Consider the following 17,993-nt stretch of genomic DNA (forward strand, 5'->3'; position numbering starts at 1 on the left):
TCCACACTCCATACCCATCAATGACATTTCCATTTCTCTTTCCTTTTAATATCTTCTGTCTAAAGTTGGAGGGTCTTATGTTGTTCAGTTCTGTATCATTCAGTGAGGTAATGATCCTGTAGTATCTGTGCTATACATTAGAGACATGCTCATAGAGGATATGCGCCTTTTGCCAGCCAGCACTGTGCTCATTGGTTTTGGGTGTCTGGTTATGTATATGTGGGTCTTTCTCAGAAAATTGTGCTGTCTCATCATTTTATTCAAAAAAGTTACTTCTGAACTTTCAAGAAATATTTTTCCCACCTCAGGCCCAAAGCATTAGGACAATAGTGTCTTAGGCATCAGCTGCATTAGACTTTTAGTTTCAGCTTTCAGCTTTTAAAATGTTCTAGGGTTTAATGAAAAATTTAATTATCCATTTATCATTCATTTGCACCACATCACTTATTACACTCATTATTTGTACCAAGAATATTTTTTATGTAAAGTTTTGTGAAAAGACACTGAAAAGATATTGAAATGTTGAGTTTGATGAGGCCAATAAACTACTCTGAAAGAGAAAATCACCATTTGAATTTATGAAAATAACATTTTGTTTCGTTTAAAAGTTCAGTCAGTCCTATCTATTAAATACTGCAACAAATATCCGTTAATTGCATCAGTAATCATGGACACACTTGGCACCATTTTCTGAAAACCCATGTCTGTGAGAATGAAAGAGTATCTTCTCATGTGACCCTACCAGCTGTCTAATAGCTAATGCATTTGTAGATTGGCTGATTTACAGCTTGATTAGTTCATATAATTCACATTAGAATAGAGTGTCCCTGTGGAATTAAGGAGAATTACCGTCATGTGTTTTTGTGCAGTTGTATTTTAAAAACATCTAGTTGTGTTCTAAGTTTTATGTTTTTTAGCATCAAGTTTATTATTCCTCAGAGAACACATGAGCTACTTAGAGCTCACATTCAGGTTGCACTCTGAAATGAATGAGGGTTTTAACCATATTGAAATTATGTCTTTGATGAAGACCTGCATACATTACCATTTGTTTGCATATTTAAGCATGCTGTCTTTAGAAAATTTCACATGAAAGATTCCATCCATTTTAGCCCACATAAAATAAAAGCACCTGTGTCAGTGTGTGGTTCTGCTTTGTGTTCGATGTTGAAACACCTTGCTAATATAACCTGGTGAAATATTCATGGCCATTTTAAAGAAGGAATTTGCCCCTATTGATGATTGGCGAAATTAATGCTTGTTAGATTGCTTTGCTAATGAACCCTGCATGTATATTGTTTCTTTACTATTTAAAATAAAAATAGTTTTATGGATTCAAATCAGACTGTCTTTTCACAATCTTTATGCATTTCTTTTTCAGTCTTTCTCTCGGAAATTAACTCCCACCCATGACAAAACAATGCCCGTTGACACTGTACAAACGGTGATTGTGTGTTTACCCTGACCTTTGGCTTTGTTGTATAACCTTTTTTTTTCAAAAGGCAACATGCGTAAATTTATTATAAACAAATTATAAAAAAAAGGCCAAATATCCTTTCTGTAAATTTACATGACCACAAGTTTTCAGCATGCTGAATATTTTGTGTTTGCAAAGGCGGAGAGCACGGGAGACACCACACGTCACCCCAGAGAGACCACCAACATGAAGACACAAACTGTGGCCTCGTACTTCAGAGTAAGACTTTTGAAAACCTAATAATAAAAAGGTAAAAATCGCCACTCTAAACCATTAAGAGTCTTGGTTTTTTCACTTTACTTTGCAGTATTCTCTAATGGACCTGTTGTCAAAGATGGTGGCAGGCCAGCCTCACTTTGTTCGTTGCATAAAACCCAACAATGATCGCCAAGCCCACAAGTTCGACAGGGAGAAGGTTCTGATCCAACTACGCTACACTGGTATTCTAGAGACGGCCAAGATACGCAGACAGGGCTACTCTCATCGCATTCTCTTCAACAACTTCATTGAGAGGTTGGACAGTTACTACATACAGTTGAGGTCAAAAGTTTACACACACCTTGCAGAATCTGCAAAATGTTAATTATTTTACCAAAATAAGAGGGATCATACAAAATGCATGTTATTTTTTATTTAGTACTGAAGTTTTTTAATGAAAAGTTTACATATGCTTGATTCTTATTACTGTATTGTTACCTGAATGATCCTGTGTTGTTTCTTTTCTTTTTTTTTTTTTTTTTTTTTTTGTGATAGTTGTTCAGAGTCCCTTGTTTGTCCTGAATAGTTAAACTGTCCACTGTTCTTCAGAAAAAAATCCTTCAGGTCCCACAAATTCTTTGATTTTTCAGCATTTTTGTGTGTTTAAACCTTTTCCAACAATGACTGTAGAATTTTGAGGTTCATCTTTTCACACTGAGGACAACTGAGGGGCCTGTATGCAACTCATTCAAATGCTCACTGATGCTCCAGAAGGAAAAACCATGCAATAAGAGTCAGGGGTGTAAACTTTTGAATGGAATGAGAATGCATACATTTTTCTTATTTTGCCTAAATATCATTTTTTTTATTTTCATTTAGTACTGCCCTTCAGAAGCTTCAGAAGATGCTTACATGTTCCCCTTGAGATAAAATAAGTTAAATTTACCCTAAACTTTAAATTCCAAAAGTTTTCACCCCCCAGAAATTTTTTTTTTCCCTTCTGTAGCATCAGTGAGTGTTTGAACCTTCAGTCCCTCAGTTGTCCTCAGTCTGAAAAGATGGATCCAAAATCATACAGTCATTGTTGGAAAGGTTTCAAATACACTAAAATGCTGAAAAAACAAGGAATTTGTCAGACCTGAAGGATTTTTCTGAAGAAAAGCGGGCAATTTAACTGTTCAGGACAAACAAGGTACTCAGGAACAACTATCACAAAACAAAAAAAACACAGCTGTGGATTATTCAGGTAACAACTCAGTGTTAAGAATCAAGCATTTGTAAACTTCTGAACGGGGTTATTTTCAACTATTATTTTCTCCTGTGGACTATGTAAATGTCTTTTATGTGATATATCTTAGGGCATACTAAGTAAAAAACAACATGCATTTTGCATGATCCCTTTTATTTTGGTAAAATAATTAACATTTTGCAAGGTGTATGTAAACTTTTGACCACAACTGTTCTAATGTATATAAAGTGCATGAATCCCTTTTTCTCTGTTTATTTTGGTGCTGGACCAAGTAATCTGGCAAGGGACAAAGGATCTTCGCTAGATATGAGAAATTAACAATGACATGATGTGACTACATAGCCCCCCTACAAGCGAAGCCATAATGGAACCCATTATAGCTCATCATGACCTTTGGTCTTAGTTTTGAAAACTTGAAACCTTAACATCCAAAGTAACACCCATCAAAAACTGGCAAGAACCATGTTTTTGTCTGCGGAAATGCATAGAATGGACCTTCCGATACTGACACTAGCACATTGCTGGTGGAAAAGGGATTCCTTCCTTAGTCTATAATTATAATCAGTACTTATAATCTATAAGTAAAATCACTTTTACTTACCACTGTTCCTTTTTTCAGGTACTTTATATTAGCATTTAGAGCCAATGAGGAGCCGCCAATGAATCCAGAGACATGTGCTGTTATTTTGGAGAAGGCCAAACTAGAGAACTGGGTTTTGGGCAAAACAAAGGTTTGTGAATGAATGGCATTAATAACTGCTGTTGTTGTTGTTTATCAAACTTCATAAGTCTGATAATTATGTGTTCAGGTTTTTCTTAAGTACTATCATGCGGAGCAACTGAATCTGATGGTGAGGCAGACCACAGATCGGATTGTTCTAGTCCAAGCATATGTACGGGGCTGGATGGCATTTAAACGATACCGTTTGATGCTGGAAAAGAGAGAACAAAGTGCCGTGGTGTTGCAGTCAGGTGAGCTCATGTAGTTGACTATAGATGTGTATGTAAATGCAGAATACTCTGCTGAACCAGTCTTTCTTCTAGCATACAGAGGACACAAAGTTAGAAAAAGAGTGGCTGATGACAAAAGCAAAGCAAAGTCAGAAGCTGCTATCACACAATTCCAAGCAGGTAAGACAAAAAGTCCTGAAGACACTCTTATAAATGAGTTTAGAAGGAAAAGACTTCCACTAAATTATGGCCTCTTCATACAGTTTGCAGAGGATATCTGGCAAGGCAGAAATACAAGGAGTTGCTAGATGAGAAGAACAAAGCTGCTGCAAAGATCCAGGCCCATTACAGGGGACACAAAGAGAGGAAAAGCTTTAAGAGGAAAAAGTAAGTCCTTTTCTTATTCCAGGGTGTTTCCCTGGGATGGACTCCAACATCCCAACAACCCTATGTTTGCCAAGTGGTTTAGAAGATGGATGGATGAATATACTGAAATTGGCCAGTCAGAGCAAGGTACACATAGAATCAAGAATTCAGCAGTGCTATGGTGGTATAAACTGATTTATCTTACACAGGGAAGCCAGGCAGAAGGAAAAGGCTGAGAAGACAGAAGAAGTCACAGAGGCCCCATCAGAAGCAGAAGGTCCAGTTTCAGAGGAACCGCCACAGGAAGGAGGTAAAGTAGTAATGGATGAGGCTGATGAAAAGGCTGCCGTGGTCCTCCAGAGCAATTACCGAGGTTACAGAGAAAGGAAGAAATACAAGGAGCGTCGGGAACGTAATAAGACCTTGACCGGGGATGAGCTGGCTGCTTCCTCATCCACTGCTGAAGAAGTCACTTCTGGAGAAGATTTGGATACTGTACAAGAGGACGTGCAGGAAAATATGGAGGAAGAAGGTAAAGAGGCTGAGGAAGAAGGTGGAGGAGATGAGGACAATGAACAGGAATCCAAGGCAGCCACTGTTCTCCAGAGCAACTTCAGAGGTCATAAAGAACGTAAAAGACTCAAAGAGGAGGGGAAGATGCCAGTTATAGGGAAGAAGGAGACAACAAGTTCACCAGAAGAAGAGGAGCTTCCTATTCCAGATCCACCACCTCCAGAAGAACTGATGGAATTCACAGAGGAGATGGAACAGGGAGATGAGACTCCAGTTGAACCACCTGGAGAAGATGAAGAGGCCAAAGCCGCTGTGGTTCTTCAAAGCAACTTCCGTGGTCACAAAGAGCGTAAAAGACTCCAGGAGGAAGGTAAAATCCCTAAGAAAAAGCCAAATGAAGATATGGCTGATCCAGACGCTTCAGAACCAGACTTTTCTCTTGAGGAACTTCCGCCACCTCCGTTAGAATTTGAGCAAGAGCTAGATTTTCAGGGGGCAGATGAAGAACATGCCGCAACTGTTTTACAGAGCAATTTCAGAGGTCACCGGGAGAGAAAGCGATTGAGAGAAGAGAGAGAAGGAACCACTGGAAAGGAGCAAGAAATGGCAGAAGAGGTGAAGGAGCAGGAGAATGAGGAAGTTCTGGACATCACAGATGTTCAGCTAGAACGGAAAGGTGAAGAGGAAGAGGCGGACACTCAGGCTGAGGAAGACGGATATGATGAGGAGCAGGCAGCCATTAAAATCCAAAGCAATTTTAGGGGTTACAAAGACAGGAAGAACCTGAAGGCTACATCACAAAAACAGGATTTGGAAGTGGAGTCACTCTTCAAACAGGTGATTAATTTTTTTGTGTTTGTGTAGGTTTACCCACAAATGACAAATCTGTCATCATTTACTCTCCTTGATGTCAATCCAAACCTGTATTTCTTCTGTTGAACATAAAAGAAGAAATTGAGATTTGCCAAAATGAGAAATAGTTGGCTACCAATGTTTTTATACAGTGGGGAAAATAATTATTTGATCCTCTGCTGATTTTGTACGGTTTGCCCACTGACAAAGAAATGATCAGTCTATAATTTAGTAGGTTTATTTGTGAGAGACAGAATAACAAAACAAAAAAATCCATAAAAACACATTTTACACATCAAGTTATAAATTGATTTGCAATTTAATGAAAATAAATGAAATAAGTTTTTGACCCCTTCGCAAAACATGACTTAGTACCTGGTGGCAAAACCCTTGTTGGTAATCACAGAGGTCAGACGTTTCTTGTAGTTGGCCACAAGGTTTGCACAAATCTCAGGAGGGATTTTGTCCCACTTCTCTTTGTAGAACCTTCTACAAGTCATTCAGGTTTTGATGCTGACGTTTGGCAACTCAAACCTTCAGCTCCCTCCACAGATTTTCTATGGGATTAAGGTCTGGAGACTGGTTAGATCACTCCAGGACCTTAATGTGCTTCTTCTTGAGCCACTCCTTTGTTGCCTTGGTCATGTGTTTTGGGTCATTGTCAAGCTGGAATACCCATCCACGACCCATTTTCAATGAGGGAAAGAGGTTCTCACCCAAGATTTGATGGTACATGGCCCCTTCCATCATCACTTTGATGCGGTGCAGTTGTCCTGTCCCCTCAGCAGAAAAACAGCCCCAAAGCATAATTTTTCCACCTCCATGTTTGACAGGGGGGTTGTTGTTCTTGGGATCATAGGCAGCATACCTCCTCCTCCAAACACAGCGAGTTGAGTTGATGCCAAATAGCTCGATTTTGGTTTCATCTGACCACAACACTTTCAGCCAGTTCTCCTCTGAATCATTTAGATGTTGATTGGCAAACTTCATACCGGCCTGTACTTGTGTTTTCTTGAGCAGGGGAACCTTACTTGCGCAATAGAATTTCAGTCCTTCACAGCATAGTGTGTTACCAATTGTTTTCTTGGTGACTTTGGTCCTAGCTGCATTGAGATCATTGACAAGTTCCTCCCGTGTAGTTCTGGGCTGATTCCTCACCGTTCTCATGATCACTGAAACTCCACAAGGTGAGATCTTGCATGGAGCCCCAGACAGAGGGAGATTGACAGTAATTTTGTGTTTCTTCCATTTGCGAATAATCACACCAACTGGTGTCACTTTCTCAACAAGCTGCTTGGTGATGGTCTTGCAGCCCGTTCCAGCCTTGTGTAGGTCTACAATCTTGTACCTGAAATCCTTGGACAGCTCTTTGGTCTTGGTCATTTTGGAGAGTTTGGAATCTTCTTGATTGATTGCTCCTAATATCAGCTCAATACCTGAATAAAAGACACCTGGGAGCCTGAAATCTTGCTAATTGATAAGGGATTTTGATAAGCTTATTTCGCTTATTAAAATGCAAATCAATTTATAACTTTTTAAAAATGCGTTTTTCTGGATTTTTGTTGTTGTTGTTGTTATTCTGTCTCTCACTGTTCAGATAAACCTACCATTAAAATTATAGACTGATCATTTCTTTGTCAGTGGGTAAACGTACAAAATCAGCAGGGGACAATTATTTTCCCCACTTTACTTTTGAGATGCTAGTAATGTATGGGGATAGATATGAAGGTGTGTAAATTCAGTTGATGACATTCTTTGTAACCTGCTCAGGTATCCAAGGCCTCTGAGGAATACTTAACACTGCAGAAGAAGTTAAATGAAATCATCCTTGCCCATCAGCTCAACCCCAGCCAAAATGGAATGTTTGTGAAAGGACAAGACATGAATGGCTACATGGGATACTACCAGCCACCAGGTAAATGTCCTTCATAAATTATGTACATTCATGTCCAAAGTCATAAGAAAATTTAATACCCCCCCCCCCCCCTCATGTTTGTTGACACTTAAGTATACTTCTTAAAAGTGTATTTAAAGGGGTCGTTTTATGCTCCTTTACAAAGTCTTTATTTTGTTTTGGGGGTGAACTTGAACATGCTGTCATGCTTGGTGGTTCGAAAAACGCATAATTTCTCACATAATTTACATTATTACAATAGCTTTCTCTCCAGGCTGGCACAAACGACACGATTAATTCCGGGTTCCACCTTCCGAAAAACCAAATGTATTGTCATTGGTCAGCAGTCCCACTGTGTTGTTATTGGCAAACAGCGTAGACCACGTTCCGCCCTGCTGCGCCCCTTCCCAAAGCAGCAAACTAGATTAAAGTGATTCTTATGTTTTAAATATGGATATTTTTTTTACAAAAACACATCTGATCGCTAAAGGAGGCTTTTACCGACCGCCCCGGAGCCATGTGAGACACATTTTTATTATGGATCGACTTATTTTGGACTGATGCAACACTTGCCCGTGCCGTTCGTATGCTGTTGTATGAGAGCCAGAATTGATTTAATATAACTCCGATTGCATTCGTCTGAAAGAAGGAAGTCATATACACCTAGGATGCATGAAGGGTGAATAAAACGCTACAATATTGTTGGTCCTATCATCAGCGTCTGAGATCACCCATACGTGATATTATCATTATTGTGTTAATGTATTTAATTATTTGCATGCCCAAAACCATAAGGCTAATGAAGCTATCTAGACTGTATGATGAATAAATCTCTTACCACACACTGCACGTCTAGGCGCAGCGCCGACGTGTCCACGGATGATCACTAGTCAATGTTCGTGTTTACATCAGCCGCGGATCTGTGTGTGTTTGGACCCTCTGTACAACACCTGTGAACAGCGCGGCTTCAGCACGGCTACCGGAGCAGTTTGCGGACCCTTTAGTTAAAGCTCGCGTTTAAACGAACCGACCTGCGGCTCGCTGAAGCATCCCAAAAGCGGCTGTCCATAATACATGGCTAAAGTTAGCCGAATCCCCCACCCGCCAACGAATTAAATTTCAGTAGGCGGGACTTACGTTGTGACATATGTGACCCTGGACCACAAAACCAGTCTTCAGTCGCTGGGATATATTTGTAGCAATAGCCAAAAACAAATTGTATGGGTCAAAATTATTGATTTTTCTTTTATGCCAAAAATCATTAGGAAATTAAGTAAAGATCATGTTCCATGAATTTTTTTTTTTTTTTGTAAAATTCCTACTATAAATATATCAAAATGTAATTTTTGATTAGTAATATGCATTAAGAACTTAATTTGGAGAACTTTAAAGGTGATTTTCTCAGTATTTTGATTTTTTTGCACCCTCAGATTCCAGATTTTCAAATAGATGTATCTCGGCCAAATATAGTTCTATCCTAACAAACCATATATCAATGGAAAACTTATTTATTGAGCTTTCATATGATGTATACATCTCAGTTTTATAAAATTTAACCTTATGACTGGTTTTGTGGTCCAGGGTCACATATGCATATATATTAATGATAAAGTGTAGTTTTTCACAAGGGTAGCTTTGGTTATTTTTTACTTTGAGGTTGTTGTTTTTTTAAATGTGAAGAATATAGCTGTAAGATTAAAATAGCTTGCTTTCTGTCAATTTTATCAGAACGTGAAGTTTCCTTTTCTCTAACAGTAACTGATCTTATCAAAAATTGCATGTCTAGTGCCTCAACATGCAAATTGGGCTCAACAAGATGTGTCATCACGAAATTTCCCCCAGCTAAGCAGATCTGCTGTTCATTTGATTTTTGTTGCGATATGTCTAATTACTTTGGGAGGATAATTCTTAGAGATTTTATTATTCGTGATATGCACCTTGTGTCTAAATGAAACCAGATTATTCTGTCAGCAGTGATTATGGTTTCTATGTTGACATACATGGCCTCCTGATCTGTTTTCTTCTGTCACATAGTCGTAATCTCATCTGTGAAAGTTGAACTTCTATAAAAATCTTGCTAAGGGGATTACATTTGCTCCGTAAATACAGTGGTCATCTGTCACATGATTTATTGTCATTGTTAAATGACAGCTTCACACTCATAATAATCTTAACCAGAGTCTTTCTGTGTGGAAACAATTATTGTTATGCAATTATTATTGTTTCCACATAGAAGTGACCTTTGAATGCCAGTCACATTTCCATGTACATGAAAGGTCTTTAAATGCTAATCGCATTGCATGCAAAAGTGCCCCGGCAATTACTGCAAGCATTAATATAAGAGCTGCAAATTGGCTTTATACCTCTGAGCAATCAAGAATTGCTGATGACCTTTCAAGAGACACGTTCAATAAATATGACAAACTCTCCAGCCTGTACCCGCTGGTCCTGGTGGACATTGATTAATTTTCTTTACACTGGACCTTTCCACATGATAAACAGTGCTTGACTTAGCAGATACTATTCAAATAAACCAAAGGTCATTTTTTGTACCTTTTGGTGTTGATCACTAAGAAAAATCATATTTGATAAAGAAGTGTCTGTATCAAAGACATTCTTTTTTATCATGTTACACTTTTTTGAGCACTTTTTTTATGTACCTGTACTTACAGTGTACTTACCTAAGAAAGTACTGGGTAACATAAGGTAACTTCATGGTTCAGGTTAGTTTTAGTGGTGGGTTATTATTAACCAGTTATTGTAATTACTACAATAAGTATATAGTATGTGTTACTCATTTTTTAGACATCATAGGTGTATTTAAAAAATATTTAGGCCTAATTTTAAGATTTATGTATTTTATGTATTCACTTATCCATAGTTTAACCTCATACGTGTTCATTGAATAAATGTAATTGTTTTAACAATGAAAATATTTTGTCATTTGAATAGATGCAATCTTAAAATATGATTTGTGATTTAAATACAGTCAAATAGATGCAAATTGTTAATAAACTATGCCTTTATATTTTTTTTAAGTACAGAAATTTTATGTTTAAATATGCATATCATTAAGTTTCTTAGTTTGTTTAGTTAATCCAAATGGATGGATTTTTTAATGTAATTCAAGTATATAAAGCTTGAATTTAGGCCTAAATATTTTTTGAGTAGAAATAAGAGAAATTATACAGTTCAGATCAAAAGTTTACATACACCTTGCAGAATCTGCAAAATGTTAATTATTTTACTGTAGCTTCTGAAAGGCAGCACTAAATGAAAAAATAATATTTTATTTAGGTGAATTAAGAAAAATCTTCATTCTGTTCAAAAGTTTACACACCTGGCTCATTTATCATTTATCTTTCTAAAGCATCAGTGAGCATTTGAACCTTCTGTAATAGTTGCATAGGAGTCCCTCAGTTGTCCTCAGTGTGAAAAGACAGATCTCAAAACCATACAGTCATTGTTGGAAAGGGTTTAAATACACAAAAAAGCAGAAAAAAACAAAGAATTTGTGGGGCCTGAAGGATTTTTCTGAAGAATAGTGAGTAGTTTAACTTTTCAGGACAAACAAGGGACTCACTAAACAAATAAAACAGCTGTGGATCGACATAGTATTAAGAATCAAGTGAATGTAAACTTTTGAACCGGGTTATTTTTTTTAATTCAACTATTATTTTCTCTTGTTGACTATATGTAAACATATTTTAATGTGAAATATCTTATTCAGGTCAGTACTAAATTAAAAATAACATGCATTTTGTATGATCTCTCTTATTTTGGTAAAATAATTAGCAGATTCTGCAAGGTGTACAGTATGTAAACTTTTGACCTCAACTGTAAATTTAAGTTTATAAATTTAGTAATACAAGTAGTCTAATAGTTAAGTAGAGGTTTACTATTTTACCCAGTTTGTGCGATATATTATGCTCAGTACATATTGCATTGTTAGCTTAGTAACATCCTAATTGCAAACTCCTTTGCAAACAATTGAGAATCAATCCTACTGTGCAGTTCAAGTGAGGCCCATGTTGAGCGTTTCAAATCAGGAATTTATGAGCTTCTTTTTCAGTTAGCATTCTGCCTGCCTTAGAGTGCTGACTGTGTAGACAGTAGACAACAAGAAGGCTCACTAGGGTTTAGAACACAGCTTCATTTTGATTCTTATGTTTTTATGTCTGTGTCAGTATAGGAACATGCTGTGACTGGTAGGGCATTTCTGATTGATTGTTAGTGGATAATTACAAATTGCAAAGCCCAAGGGTTAAACCACGCCATACGGTTTGTTCGATAAGAACAAAGGGGTCAAAGGTCACCTGCATGTTGTGTGCTGATCCTATTCTTCTACGTGTAGCAATGGGGCTCCCCACCAGGGAATTAGCTGTTATATTCTCCTTGCTCCACATTCACAGGAGACCTATAGGGCTAGACATAAGAACACATCTTGAAAGGATTTAAAACTATTGGATTCAAGGTCAAATATCACTAGGCACTGTAGGTTTTTCTGTTGTTTTTCAGCCTTTATTTTTCTGATCTACAGCCGACACAAAGCAGTCACGAACGTCTCGTCGCACACAACAACCAAAGACCCTGAACACGCCAGAGGACTCCACATACTACACACTCATTCATGTGAGTCAACATCACACAATAACACTCACTTTATCTAAGGATTATCTGGGCTTCAGCTTTAATGATCTTTCTCACACTTTTTCTGGTCTTTTCCAGAGGTCTGTCCAGGATGATAAAAGGAGGCCAAGAAAACAAAGGTAAATCAATTAGCAGAAGTGTTATACTAAACAACAATGTACCCTCTTTAGATGCTGCTGCTTTGCAGACAAATTGGCAAAAGCTATATATACAGTTCAAAATTTTACATACACCTTGCAGTATCTTTAAAATGGTAATTATTTTACAAAATAAGAGGGATCATACAGAATGCATGTTACTTTTTATTTAGTACTGACCTGAATACGATATTTCACATAAAATACGTTTACATATGTGACCCTGGACCACAAAACCAGTCATAAGGTTAAAATTTACAAAACTGAGATGTATACAACATATGAAAGCTCAAAACATAAGCTTTCTATTGATGTATGGTTTGTTAGGATAGGACAATATTTGGCTGAGATACATCTATTTGAAAATCTGGAATCTGAGGGTGCAAAAAAATCTAAATACTGAGAAAATCACCTTTAAAGTTCTCCAAATTAAGTTCTTAACAATACATATTACTAATCAAAAATGACATTTTGATATATTTATAGTAGGAATTTTACAAAAAAAATCTTCATGGAACATGATCTTTACTTAATTTCCTAATGATTTTTGGCATAAAAGAAAAATCAATAATTTTGACCCATACAATGTATTTTTGGCTATTGCTACAAATATACCCCAGCAACTTAAGACTGGTTTTGTGGCCCAGGGTCACATATAGTCCTTAAGAAAAAATAATAGTTGAATTTATAAAAATGACCCTGTTCAAAAGTTTTTTTATTTCTAATAAAGAATTCTAAATACTCTGTTGTTACCTGAATGATCCACAGCTGTGTTTTTTGTTTAGTTGTTCATGAGTTCCTTGTTTGTCCAGTTAAACTGCCTGCTGTTCTTCAAAGTAAATCCTTCAGGTCCCACAAATGCGTTGGTTCTTTTATTTCATCTTATGGGGAACATGTAAACATCTTCTGGAGCTTTCTGAAGGGCAGTACTAAATAAAAAAAATATATATGATTTTTAGGCAAAATATGAAAAATGTACGCATTCTCATTCCATTCAAAAGTTTTCACCCCTGGCTCTTAATGCATGGTTTTTCCTTCTGGAGCATCAGTGAGTGTTTGAACCTTCTGTAATAGCTGCATATGTGTCCCTCAGTTGTCCTCAGTGTAAAAAGATGGATCTCAAAATCATACAGTCATTGTTGTGGGACCTGAAGGATTCATTTTGAAGAAAAGCAGGCAGTTTAACTGTTCAGGACAAACAAGGGACTCATGAACAACTACCACTAAACAAAAAAAAAAAAAAACAGTGCTGTGGATCATTTGGGTAACTACGCAGTATTAATAATACAGTGTATGAAAACTTTTGAACATGGTCATTTTTATAAATTGAACTATTATTTTCTCTTGTGGACTATATGTAAACATCTTTTCTGTGAATTATATCCTAATCAGGTCAATACTGAATAAAAAATAACATGCATTTTGCATGATCCCTCTTATTTTGTAAAATGATTAACATTTTGCAGATTCTGCAAGGTGTATGTAAACCTTTAAATGTATATAGACAAAATATGTATAGACAAAAGCTGACGCTGATGCTAATAGCCTACATATTACGACTAGTTCCTTTAGCATTCGGATGTCAGGAGTTAGGCTAGTGTGACAAATCTGCAGTGTCACAGCATGTGTGAAATATAGTGTGTGTGTGTGTGTGTGTGTGTGAACATGAATCTGGACCTCCATGAGCACCGCTGACAGGAGATTTCACAGGCCAGCTGAGTGACAAACAGCTCTGACAGACAGACAGGGTGCCGGATGCTTTAGAATGACATTCACAGAATCACACATCATCAAGGACCAGTAGTTTTTGCAAGTTAGAGATGAGCAGCATACATCATTTCAGTATCAATGCTTCCATAATAGTTATGTTTTTGGTTTTGCTGTGAACGATAGATCAGAACATGTACTGTATATTTTATTCTCATTGAATATCTTGTTTCACTTGTAAATACTAAGTCAAATAAGGTTTGAGCTTTTTATTTTGACTTTAAGAGTGAGAAGGTCATAGGACAGACCAATCTCTAGCTCTGTTTGATAACTGGCCCATGTTCTGTCAGAGAGAAATAGAGAAAGAGATTGGCAGTGTAAAGAGAGAAAGCAGAGAGAGAGATATGGGACCAATAAGGTATCTTGAGGGAAAAAAAGGGCAAGCTGAGGACATGCAGGTAATGATGGTGTACTGCAGTACAAATGTGCAGAACTAGAGAGACAGAGCAAACAGACGTTGAAGAACACTCTGTTTTTCCAGGACCGTGTAGCTGCCGCTTGAATGAATCCTTTGAAAACTGTGTCCAAGTCACACTTTAACTCAAAATCTAAAGAAAATAAAGAAGAAATTGTATTCTGCTTGAAGAAAATAAACATATTTTGCCATTTTGGCATTAATATAATGATGTTTTTCATACAAATTCTCCTTTATCGTTGTCTTTATTAAAATAAAGTATTTTATAAAAAAAAAAAATATTTGAATAATATTTATTATCTATAAGACCCTTTTATGGTAATACAAAAATGCAAGTATTACATATTGTTTTCCATCATTTTATATGAATATGTTTTAAATTAATATTTTATTATTAAATAAAATATATAATTAGATAATACATACAATTAATTCAGCATAAAGTCAGAACAATAAATATTATTGTAAATGTAAAAAAAAAAAACAGATACAATATTTAATTTATTAATGATTGTTATTATTTTTAAGGCCCATTTATGGAAATACATAAATACAAATATTACATAATGTGTTTATCATTTATTAATATGCTTTATTTATTTATTTATTTATTTATTTATTTGATGAGGACTTCCACACAAATTCTCCATGTAATTAATATAATAATGAGCATAAAGTTAGAACAACATATATTACTCCAATTAAAAAAAAAAGAAGCTTAAATACATTATTATTAGTAGTAGCAGTAGTAGTAGTAGTAGTATTGGAATAATATTTATTATCTTTAAAACCCTTTTATGGTAATACAAAAATATACGAATTACATATTCTTTGTATCATTTTTATATTATTAATGGTTTGTATAAATAGCCAAAACAACAAATATTACTCCAATTTAAAAAAAGCTTATATACTTTATTTTAATAATAATGATGATGATAAAGATTGTTGTTGTTGTTGTTGTTGTTATTATTATTATTATTATCATCATCATCATCATCATCATCATTATCATCATCTTTAAGACCCTTTTATTGTAATGCAAAAGTATAAGTATTAAATTTTTTATATTAATATGTTTTACGTTATTATTTTTATTTTTTATTTATTTTAATTTTTTAAATTTTTTTATTATTTTTTTTTTTGGCATTTTGACATTTATTTGATGAGAATTTCCACACAAATTCTTATAATTAATATATTAATTAAATAATAAATATAATTATTTTAACATTAAGTCAGAAAAACAAATATCACTCTAGTTAGAATAAACAAGCTTAAATACTTTATTTTAATAAAGATTATTATTATTATTATTATTATTATTATTATTATTAATTATATTTAAGACTCTTTCATGATACTACAAAAAAATTAAGTATTACATGTTTTTTGTATAATTATATATTATAATTATATATTGTATATTAATGTTTTATTTTTGCCATTTTGATATTTATTTGATGATGTTTTCCACACAAATTCTCCATATTAATTAATATATAATTAAATAAAAAATATAATTAATTCAATTATTACTCCATTAGAAAATATAAGTATTACATATTTTTGCTATCATTTTTATATTAATATGTTTTTTATTTTATTTTTGGCATTCAAAATAAAAAAAATCACACAAATTATCTATGTAATTAATATATTAATTGTATAATAAATATAATTAATTCAGCATTAGAACAAAAATTATTATTCCGTTAAAAAGAAAAAAAGCTTATATACTTTATTTTAATGATGATGATTATTATTATTAATAGTAGTAGTAGTAGTAGTATCTTTAAGACCCTTTTTATGGTAATAATAAAATATGCTTTATATTAATATTTTATTTTTGCCATTTTGACAATCATTTGATGAGGTTTTCTACACCAATTCTCCATAACTAATATATGAAATAATCTAATTAATTCAGCACAAAAACTATTATTTAAAAAAAGATTACTAAAAAAATACTATTATTATTATTATTATTTTTTTTTTTAAAAAGCTTAAATACTTTATTTTTATAATAATGATAATGATTATTCAATAATTATTCTTTATGACAACAAAATGTTCTGTAAGTATACAATATACATAATCCTTTTGATATTAATATATTTTTGGTATTAAAATAATAGTTTTGGTTTGTTAGCGAGACAGACAGGAAGTGCATCAGTAGGCCAGTGGGGCTGACTGATATAATTGCATCAGCTGGCTGGCAGGCCATAGGCTCTTGGCTTCATTGGTTTCATAGATTGTTGTTTTCATTACATAACGCTACTGATAAGCCCTAAGACAACGAGTAAAGTCCACTGAAAGAACATTTCCATTCGAGTCCATCACTGCCGAAAAGCCAGCCATGAATCAGAGCCTGTCCTAAAGGCCATCGCTTACATACTGCAGAACAGCTATGAAATGCACTCAATACGGCATAATGGCCACCCATTAATAGCAGCCTGCTATGACAAAATAGATGTTATTTATGAACGGGAGCAATAAACTTTGGCTGAAGGCAAGGATGGAGGGCTTAGTAACAAAGAATTACAAACACAGCATTGTAAACAAGCGTATTTATGTTGTTATTCACTAAACCATATGTCATTCCAAAGTAGATGGGAATGAGTCCTGATCATCAAGCTTTAATACATACAAATTCATCTGTTTTCTCTGCATCCAACAGCCCCAAAAGGCTAGACAATGATGACCAGTACTACCAGGGCTTGTCCAACAATAAGTCCACAAGCCTGCCTAGTGACAGACGGCGCTCGAGCAAACGGAGTTTATCCACTGAAAGAAGACACTCTTCTGAGAGACCACTGTCTGTCGTCCCTAAATCTGATCTCCCTAAGGACCCAACGGAAAAGAGGTGAAAGAACATTACACATTCTGTCTGTTTAACAAATACCATCCTCGAAACGTTGACCTCAGTGCAGTACACTGCGTAGCAGACATGATAAATGTGTTTGAGCAGAAGATGCAGATATCAAGACGTAAAAACCTCCCCGCTTTCTTTTGCTTTCTCACTTGCGTCTTCATTTCCATGTGAAGTCACGGTTTATCTACCTCTCTCTGTCCACAGGCACTCGTTCTCTAGAATGCCCTCTGCAGAGAGTCAAAGTGAGGACAACCCTTATGACTACAGAAAGATACTGAGGAAGACCTCCCAGAGACGAAGGCTATTAACACAGCCCTGACCATCAAGCATTAGAAGTTCTGTAAATACTGTCAGTGACTCGCGAGGTCAGCAAAAAATGCTGGTTGTCCTTAAAGGAAGAGAAATTTCACTGTAATGTCGTTCCAAACCCATATGATTTTCTTGTGTAAAACACAAAAGGAGGATTTTTGAATGATGTACCAACCACATGTTCTTTTCCATGCATTTACAATAATCTGAGGCTTTTAATCTCCACAAAAAAATGTTTGATGCATGAAAGACTCATTCTTTTGAGGCAGGTCTGTATCAGTTGAGGTGATTCGTTCAAATCAGACTGATCCAGTAAGGCTCACTGAAGAAGAGGATAGTC

General features: G+C 35.3%; 1 protein-coding gene across 2 annotated transcripts in view; it reads left to right on the forward strand.

The window, feature by feature from the left end:
* The window catches only part of myo3a (myosin IIIA), a 120,018-nt gene extending 102,355 nt beyond the window's left edge, over window positions 1-17,663 (forward strand). For both annotated transcript variants that reach the window (XM_073830435.1, XM_073830436.1), the window contains 14 exons: window positions 66-107; window positions 1,382-1,444; window positions 1,616-1,696; window positions 1,785-1,990; window positions 3,544-3,655; window positions 3,734-3,896; window positions 3,969-4,055; window positions 4,139-4,262; window positions 4,451-5,591; window positions 7,377-7,521; window positions 12,041-12,132; window positions 12,229-12,269; window positions 17,150-17,335; window positions 17,549-17,663. In XM_073830435.1, the coding sequence (XP_073686536.1) occupies window positions 66-107; window positions 1,382-1,444; window positions 1,616-1,696; window positions 1,785-1,990; window positions 3,544-3,655; window positions 3,734-3,896; window positions 3,969-4,055; window positions 4,139-4,262; window positions 4,451-5,591; window positions 7,377-7,521; window positions 12,041-12,132; window positions 12,229-12,269; window positions 17,150-17,335; window positions 17,549-17,663 (2,598 nt within the window). The remainder of the gene's footprint in view (window positions 1-65; window positions 108-1,381; window positions 1,445-1,615; window positions 1,697-1,784; window positions 1,991-3,543; window positions 3,656-3,733; window positions 3,897-3,968; window positions 4,056-4,138; window positions 4,263-4,450; window positions 5,592-7,376; window positions 7,522-12,040; window positions 12,133-12,228; window positions 12,270-17,149; window positions 17,336-17,548) is intronic.
* Window positions 17,664-17,993: the final 330 nt, after the last annotated feature.

The sequence above is a fragment of the Garra rufa genome, chromosome 24 (assembly GCF_049309525.1).
Source record: "Garra rufa chromosome 24, GarRuf1.0, whole genome shotgun sequence".
Classification (NCBI taxonomy): domain Eukaryota; kingdom Metazoa; phylum Chordata; class Actinopteri; order Cypriniformes; family Cyprinidae; genus Garra; species Garra rufa.